At 37.0% G+C, this 9,359-nt stretch overlaps 1 protein-coding gene across 1 annotated transcript; it reads right to left on the bottom strand.

Annotated features, from left to right (window-relative positions):
* Nucleotides 1–5,973: 5,973 nt before the first annotated feature.
* LOC110773208 (cytochrome P450 71AU50-like) lies at nucleotides 5,974–7,776 on the bottom strand. Its single transcript, XM_021977709.2, has 2 exons — nucleotides 6,873–7,776; nucleotides 5,974–6,598 (listed from the first exon to the last, which is right to left on the bottom strand). The coding sequence occupies exons 1-2, from the start codon at nucleotides 7,746–7,748 to the stop codon at nucleotides 5,984–5,986; spliced, it is 1,491 nt and encodes a 496-aa protein (XP_021833401.2). The 5' UTR covers nucleotides 7,749–7,776; the 3' UTR covers nucleotides 5,974–5,983.
* Between the last annotated feature and the right edge of the window lie 1,583 nt (nucleotides 7,777–9,359).

Raw genomic sequence — 9,359 nt, 5'->3', positions numbered from 1 at the left:
TAGAGTGCCTTCGGAGACTTGCTTTTGCAAATCATACTAAAAGAGAGAAAGAGAGATTGTTAGAAACTGAGCAGGGTGTAAAACAGATAAATATACCGACGTTGTAAATTATAAACAACGACGGTTTTATTAAATTACTGACGTAGTATTAATTTAAAACGTCTGTATTTAAATACCGTCGTTGTTTATAATTTAAAACGTCGGTATATAAAAATCCGTCGTATATTCTAAATAAAACAGATTTAAACATAAATCAAAACCGTCGTAGTATTTAAAGTAAGACGACGGACTATTGAACAAACAGACGTAGGACTTAATTTCATATGGCTGCACAAAATTACCGTCGTTGTATAAGCATTCTAACGTCTAGATAAGATAAAACCGACGTAAATTTTAATGAAGAAGTGAAAAACTCGATTGAAAAATGTATTCTTTTCCAGAAATTGTGCACCACAAATTTCAGTGAAATAGACAGAGAGAGGTAGAGTGTGTGCGTGGGTAAACTTAAAACAAAAATGCAGTTCATAGAGGAATTTAATCCGTCGTATTAATTCTATCTAGACGTCTACTTTATTCAAAAACCGACGTCCTATTCATTTTTAAACGTCGGTAAATTAAGCCCGTCGTGGTGTTTATTTGATAACGGCGCTTATTTAAAGAAAAACGACGTCTATACCAAAATAAAACACTCTGTTTTTCAAATTTAGAACAAAGTTAGTGAGACTTACGATTATTTTTGCCTTCTCTGCAACCTTTGGATCAGGGATGTTTCCTGTTTTATCTTCTCTTGCCTTCTTCCATAGAACAGCTCGATCGATTTCTTCAACATCGGGCATGGTTTCTATCAAATGGTCCTCCAAACCAACATACCCTTTTCTAGACAACCTATGGTTGTACTCCAATTTCTCCCTCCTCTCTTTCTGCTCAGCATGCTTAGCCTCAAAATCTGGGGTTAACCTTGAAGCTACGAAGGCATCCCATTGCGATTTATCTATGAACTTATAAAGCGCAGGGGTTTCTTTTAACTTCTCCTTGTCATGTGCGAATGGAAGGATAAAATGCTTAGTTACGTTATACTTGAAATCCTTCCATTTTTTGGCGGCAGACGACAAGACCATGTTCTTGCACCCATCCCCAATAACATAGGACATTTGAACAGCTTCCCAAATCTGCTCCCTCACGTCCTTGGGCAATTGAGTCCATTTCTTGTCCACAAGAGGGACTCTGGTGCGTGCCAAAACACCAATGTAAGACTGCATCTCAACAGCAGCCTTGCCATGTGGTTTGCCCTTTTTATTGAACTCAACCACAGGCTTAACCTTCTCAATTTTCCTCTTCACAACACGGCTCATTGTGCTGATATCGCGGCCGGATTTTGGCTCCTCAACAAATGTGGCTGTGCTCGAGTCTTTCTCGGAGGTTGAGGCAAATCTCATCCTCTTCGAGGGTTTGCTTTGAGTTGATTTTTCCTCTTCCACTTGAGCCTTTGAAACTGATTTGGCTTCATCCCCTTGTTCCTTTGAACCTGATTTGGCCTTTGACGCTTGAGCTTCCTTGTTTTGAGATTTCGAAACCATTTTTAATTAATCTGCAAGGAAAACAACGTCGGTTATTAAACAGAAACGACGTAATAATAACAAAACAACGACGGTAACACTAAAACAACGACGTCCTATTAAACAGTCTCTTAGACCATGTATGGAAATAAGACGACGGTTTTATATCTTTCATGACGTAAATGTGTATACACTACGTCGGTCACTCATAATAACCGACGTGGTTTAAAATTTACAAAGACAAACACAAAACGATTGTTCTTCTCCCATAAGACGACGGTTTTATCTTGTTACCGACGTATTAATTGTCACACCATGACGGTTTTTAACCACCGTCATGTGTCCATTCTATCGTCGAAAACAAGACAGAACTGTCGTCTTTTGGCGTCGTGAAAGTATCGACTTATGTATTTAATAAAAACCAGTGAAAGATTTCCTCAATTTGACAGAATCTTGTTTCCAGACAACGACGGCATTCAAATGAAATGTAAAAAAAGGGAAGAGAGTGAGAAAAAACCTTTGGCGTGAAAAGAAAGTTTCCTTCCGACGAAGACGAAGACGAAGATGGTGATTTGGAGATGAAGACGAAGATTCAGACGATGATGCTGCTTTTGGGAAATGAGAGGGAAACTACGATACTTTATCGGTGAGAGAAAACCGTAGAATATTAGGTTAGGTGACGAAAAGTTTATATATTTCCCAGAGTTCAATACAACATCGTTTTTATTAAACACCGCCGTATTATAAAGTTATAATGACGGTAAATAATTCATAACTGACGTGGTTATCACAACTGCCGAACGACTTTTGGAATTCCGATGTGGTTATGACGGCGCTTTTTTATCTAAACTGACGTTGTACTTCGAAATTCAACGACTGTGTATTTTAATAAACCGACGTGGTTACTTGGGGGTTCTGAAAACGACGTCGTTCTCTTTTTAATACGCGCCAAATGACTTTTGGATTTCCGATGTAGTTATGACGGAGCTTGTTTATCTAAACTGACGTTGATTATTCAAATATGACGTCGCTATGTATATTAGAACCGACATGGATATTTACGATAATTTGTTTAAATATGATTTTTTCACGCGTTTTTTAACTCTCAGTTTTCAATTAGGGTTGCAGAATGATTCCTCACAAGAAATTGTCTTTCTGAAAGCAAATGGGTTTGCAGAATGATTCCTCACAAGACCAAGCATGGGTTTGCTACATCCTCCTGTGTAGCAAGGGTTGAACCAGCCTTAGAACCTGCATGGGTTTCCAACCGCACTTCCCAGCCCCCACTCTCCCCACCCCAAAGGCACAACCCACAACAGGTTCTAAGGCTGGTTCCACCTTGCTACACAGGAGTTTTGAAGTTGATCACTGTGGAAAAGGGGACTACAATGTAACTAGGAATCGAGGAGTGAGCTTTTCACACTTTGTTGATTTTGATTTTCTGAAATTATTAGATATTCATCTGTGGCTGTGCAGGAGCTTGAGAACAAGAGGAAGGAGAGGGCCCAGCTTGCATATGAGAGGAAGAAACAGTTGAACAAGCTGAGGGTGAAGGCAGAAAAGAAACCACGATGTATTTGCCAAATTTGTGTACATATATTGTGTAAATATTTAACACGAAGAGATTTGCCTTTTAAGATGAAAATATTGTTGAGGATTGAGAATTAAATTTTGTTTTGTGTTAAGAAAGATATTACCAAAATAAAAGAAAAATTAATTAATTTTAAAAAGCTATAAAAATAAGACGGCGGTTTACAGAGAAGGCAGACGTATAAATTGAAAAAATACAACGGTAATTTGAACTTAGGACGTGGTAAATAAACACGACAGTAGTGTTGTAGGTACCGTCATAGTATACTCCAAAATAATCAGTCGATAAATTAATCTCTCGCGTCATGGTATATTATTTAACACGTCGTTTTTTTGTAATATACCGACATGTCATACATTACATTATACAACGTGGATTCCATAAAATTATACGACGTGGATTCCATTAAAGAATAACCGACGTGGTTTTTTAAATTACACGGCGGTATGTCTATAAGCACCGCCATAAGTTTAAAAGTTTTATTGTATAAATTTGACTCTTTCTTTCAGTTTCAGTTTTCATTTAGGGTTCCAAGTTCTTCTGGTCTCTTTGGAGGCTCGTCTTCCTCTCTCACATACACACATACATCATCACTCTCTCTCACATCTCAAAGACAATAATTTGGATGTTAATGATGTATGCGTTTTGGTGTATCTCAAAGACACCAAAACACACACATCATTAACTTTCAAAACATTGTCTTTCTCAAAGTTTGCAGTAGTCAGTTCAGTTCTGGTTTCTTTTAGGATTTTGTGTATTTAAAATATTGTCTTTCTCACTTTGGTGGTTCGATTATGATCAGGATCCAAAGATCTCAAAGGTAAGTTATCATACCTCTTGGGATCTCATTTTAATTTCCGTAGGCTACCAAAATTAAAAAATAATTAAATCTTAAAAAGAAATAAAAATTAAGACGGGGATTTACAGAGAAGGCACCATCGTAGTATACAGACGTGGATTCCATTATATTATACGACGCGGATTAAGAACAGTTGGTCGTGTTTAGTTAGGAGTTAACACGGCAGGTTTTTTGGTGAACTGTCGTCTTTATGTTCTACGTTGGTGGATTCATACCTGCTGTCGTTGTTTTTTGGTCAGATTTTAACTCTGAAGAAATCTTTTTTTAAAAACGACGCTTTTTTATTTGTATGCGTCGTCTTTTAAAAATATTCAACAGTAAGGCACTTATCCACGACGGTGTTTTTTTATACCGTCGTCGGTTTAAATACAACGACGGTTTTATGTTCTGCCGTCGTGTTTTTCTGGTCGTCTTTTTCTCTTTTTGTAGTAGTGCTAGTTGGTAAAAACCATGTTTGTTGTCTTTTCAATAACAAGTATTATTGTATTGTGGTTTTGTTATGGGAGAGTGTAAACCAGTTTGAATCTAGGTTTTGCTTTGAATTTCTCTTTCATTCAATATAAACAGATGAGTGTTTAAGTAGTTTTTTTACTGTTTTTTTTTGTTTTGTTTTTTTTCAGGATTCTCCTTGTGATAAAGATTGTTCCCATAAGACAATGTGACCTAAAGAAGAACAAGAATAAAAAATCTAGGATAAAAACATAATATCCAAGTCAACTGATGGAGAACTGGTCAATGTAATTACTTTCTCTTTAAAATATCATTTTCAATTTGCCATTGTTTTTCCTTTAACAATTTAAAGGAAATATATATATATGTGTGTGTGTGAAAATTAAAAAAAATCTCCCTTCTTTTCCTTTCATTTTGGAAAATATCTCAACAAAAAAAAAACAATTATAATGTGCATTCGGAGGTAAGAGGACGTGAAATTTGATAATGAAGAAAGAACTTTAGTGCCAGTTTTATAACTGATTTTGAACATGCATGGTAGTGGGACTCAAATGAATCATAAGGAAATAAAAAAATAGACGAATAAAAACAAAACGGAATAACAAGGGATTTGTAGCTCAAGTGGCTACGAGCATTTATTCGTGCTCCCAAAATTCTAGGTTTGATTTTCCCAATATCGATTGTATAAAATGATAAAATCTGGAAATATGGGGTATGATAAAATCTGGAAATATGGAGTGTTTGAGAGAATGAGAATGACAGAATTTTCTGGTTTTTCCAACTTGATTTTTTTGTATAACTTACGGCAGGAATTTATACAAGAAGTAGGCTTGCTAACCAAGCTCAATATTAATTACAAGTAGGTAGATTGCAGCTGGTCTTGAACTCCAAATCCTTGAGCCCCTAATCCTGGAGATTGCAGCAGCCTCCCAAAGTCAAGCCAACCTCATTAATTCAGCCAAACTCATTAATGCACAGCCAACCTAATATAAAAAGCAAAAGAAAAAACAAAACAGAGAAAGGGTACTATCAAGTCTTTGATAAGCTAGCATTTAAAATGGCTAATATCAAGTCATTTTTACTATGTCGTATCATTCCGTGTTCATGTCACGAACCCATTCACTAATAGTCCCTCGACCAACACTCATGCGCTTGACAAGTAACTATAAAGCCTTGGTATAATAGACATGGTGACTTGTGTTGCTCTTTCAGTCAGCTTGCCTACAGCAACTGCAGGAATTTGTCATATCTACAGATAAAGAATGGGACATGGGGTGCCTACAAAATATATTCTGCTTATTTGTATCTTGTTTCAAGAAATCTGTCCAAGTTGTAAGCCAAAGGAGAAAGAGACCCTCAACTTAAGTACGTAATGCGATTTTATTTTATTTAATCCATTTTTAAAAAAAATTTCTTCAGGTGAAGAAAACAAATGTAACGCGTTACAAGAGTGGTATATAGTAGAAAAACAGAAACGACGCTACAATTATTAAAAGTACAAAATGAGGCATTGCAGACATATTATGATCATTTGTGAAGTCGATAAGAAGGAATAGCGATTAGACGTTTGGCCCTTGCCATCGTAATGCCAAAAGCCTCACTCATGTCCAATTCTTCTGGCAACATGTTATTTGGAAGTTCCCAATCAAAACAATGGACAAGTTGTGCCAGCATTAACTGGACCACAGTGAGCCCTAACTGAATTCCTGGACAACGTCTTCGACCAGAGCCAAATGGGATAAGCTGATAGTGATTTCCTCTAACATCAACGTCGCTACCCTCAAATCTTTCTGGTATGAACTCCTCTGCATCGGTCCAAGCACTCGGGTCTCTCCCGATTGCCCAAGCGTTTATGATAATGTGTGATTTTTTGGGTATGTGGTAGCCATTGACGGTGCAGTCTTCAGTGGCTGCATGAGGAACCAACAATGGCGCAACTGGGTGTAGCCTCAGGGTTTCCTTCACTACCATGCCCAAGTAGTCCAATTTCTCCAAGTCTGATTCCTCTACCATTCTCTCCAATCCAACAACATCTTCTAGCTCCTTTTGGACTTTTTTCATTGCTTTTGGATGCCTCATGAGCTCAGACAGTGCGTAGTCGACCGTTGTTGATGACGTGTCCATGGAGGCCACCAGCATGTCCTGCAAAGAAATTTGCCATTTTTTTACATTAAGTGGTGTAACAGACACAGACAAAACTATATACACATGATAAATAACAAAAGGGACATGTATAACTGATCAATTGAAACAAAATTCCACCTAATTAATGGTTCAGATTTAAATTTTCTCACAAGAAACAGTTTTGTTTTACTTCGAGCAATGCTAGAATAAAAGGACAAATAATTAAAACGATGCAAGGATTTGGTGTTTAATACCACCATGCCTATATGTTTAAGTTTTTGTGTATACTAACCATTATTATCGCTTTGATATGAGGGCGTTCGATTTGGTATTCAGATTCTTTGGATCCCATGAAGCCCACCATGACATCAATAAAGTCTTTAGTCCTTTCTCCATCATTAGATTGAAGATGTTCCTCAATGATCTTCTCAAAGAAGATATCAAACGCCTTGTTAACAGACTTCATCCGCTTCGTGAACCCTTGGAGGTCAAGGGGAGCTATAAAAGGAATGTAATCAGCCAAGTTAGGGGCGCCTGCCAATTGGACGCCCTCTTTGATCACAGACCTGAAACCCCTCGCATCAAAATCCTCATCCCTGTACTTCTTCCCAAGCACCATCCGGCAGCTCATGTCCACGCTGAGAGATGAGACAATGTCACTCAGATCAACAGCAACACGTCCCTTATAGGCAGCATCTCGAATAGACTCAACACAGAGAGCAACCTCTTCTCGCCTCATGGACTTAAAAGAGTTGATTTTGTGGTTGCTGAGCAACTCAAGGGTGCACATCTTCCTCATGTCGCGCCAATATGGGCCATATTCAGCGAAGCTCAAGTTCCTCTGCCCAAAAGAGATGTGCCTTGCACCTTCATGAGGTGGCCTGCTAGCAAACACAAGGTCGTGTGTTTTCAGGAACAGCTTGGCAGCTTGTGGAGATGAGACAACAATGGTGGGCATAAGGCCTAAGCGCATGTACATGACATCGCCATATTTTTGGGCTAGTCGATGAAGATCCTTGTTAGGGAACTCCCCTGATAGCAAGTGAAGGCTTCCAAAAAGGGGAAACCCTCTTGGACCAGGAGGTAACCTCTTCTTCTTGTTCTTGCACCATGCTTGCAGGATGTGAACAAGTGCAAGCAACCCAATTGTTGCCCAAATCCAAACCATTGCTCTTTTGGGGATATGATCTCAAATGGTTGAGCTATATCTAGCTGAGTGTGTTTAAGACGGTATGTCTCTCTATACTTCTTCTATTTATATACTTTGTTTAGATCTTCCAAACACCTAGACTATTTGTATGTGGGCTTTTCAAATAGGATTATATTCTTTGTAGGAATATTCAACATGTAGCGGCACGAGCCGTAGAATTCAGTCCAACCTTTTAAGTCACAGGTCGAGAATAAAATAAATGTATCATGGTTGCTTTTGTTTGATAAATTATTATTTTTTAATTAAATATTTTTATCATCAGAGGAGAGGAAACTCCATTTTAAGACCTCTTCAAGGAAGTCGTTGTTTTTTTCTTTTTTTAAATAATTAGTTGGATTAAAGAAAAAATAAAGGGTATGAACATGAAGAGACGTAGATAAATGTTTCTTGATGCACAAGTAGGCGGCGTCTAATAGTCTTTCCTTGTCGATCACTTCCTCTTTTCTTTCACTCTTTTGCTACAAATATATTCAGCAAAATTATTACTAAACAATAGCAGTTGTTGGCCATTCCAAGTCCCTTGATCTTTTCTTACCATTAGACTAAATCTATATCTCCAATTGAAATTTTTTTTCTAGTTTCATACCGAGATACAGAGATCAAGACTAGAACTCTTTAGTCAATATTGTCATGTCACATTTTTTTTGGTCGGAATATTGTCATGTCACTTGTGATCTAGAATTCAAGAAACCTCTATTAATATAAAGACATAAATTATTAGATGAGTAGATTACATATTAACCCCCAGGAATGCATTTTGACTTAAATTATGTTCTTAAAAATCTAACATTCGCTTGATGTTTTAATCAACTAAGATGAGGGATTCGAATTTGAGATTTCTGTCAATATTTGAAAAAAGACAAATACCATCTTGAACAATGATGTTAAGCAACTTTTTGTTATCATCTAATGACATGGGAAAAAAAATAATACCTAGAGAGCAGTGATTTATTATTTGAATATAAGTGATATTCTAAACTACAATGGGAGGGGGCACTACTACAAAAAGGGCAAAAGACGACCAGTAAACAACGACGGTAGATCAAAAAACCGTCGTTTTTTAAAAGACGACAGTAATAGAAACCCGTCGTAGAAACATACTTTAAACACCTAAAAAACGGCACACGTATAGATATTTTGAAACCACGACGCACCAAATTAAAAAAGCGTCGTCTTATTACAAAGGTATTTTCAGAGTTAAAATCTGAACCTAAAAACAACGACTGCATCTATGAAATCACCGCCGTAGAAAGTAAAGACGACGATATAAAAATAAGATGCCGTGTTAATTAATTAATAAACACGACTCAATTTTCTTAGTCAGCGACGCATAAATTCAAAGGAATCTACGACGGTTAATTACAAAAAAAATCGCCGATTTAAATTAAGTTACCACAACTGTAAATATAAATTTATCGACTTTTTAATTATAATATACTACGACGGTATCCATAACTCTACTGTCGCATAATTGTACTAACCACGACGGTTTGTTAAATTAACGACGTACAAATTTTATGCCATTATTCGTCTATCATTACCAGAATGAACTTTGTTCCTCATCATAAT

The sequence above is a fragment of the Prunus avium genome, chromosome 7 (assembly GCF_965620075.1).
Source record: "Prunus avium chromosome 7, drPruAviu1.hap1.1, whole genome shotgun sequence".
In the NCBI taxonomy this organism is placed as follows: domain Eukaryota; kingdom Viridiplantae; phylum Streptophyta; class Magnoliopsida; order Rosales; family Rosaceae; genus Prunus; species Prunus avium.
The sequence above is the reverse complement of the archived record's forward strand: the minus strand, read 5'-3'. Positions and strand labels throughout refer to the sequence as shown.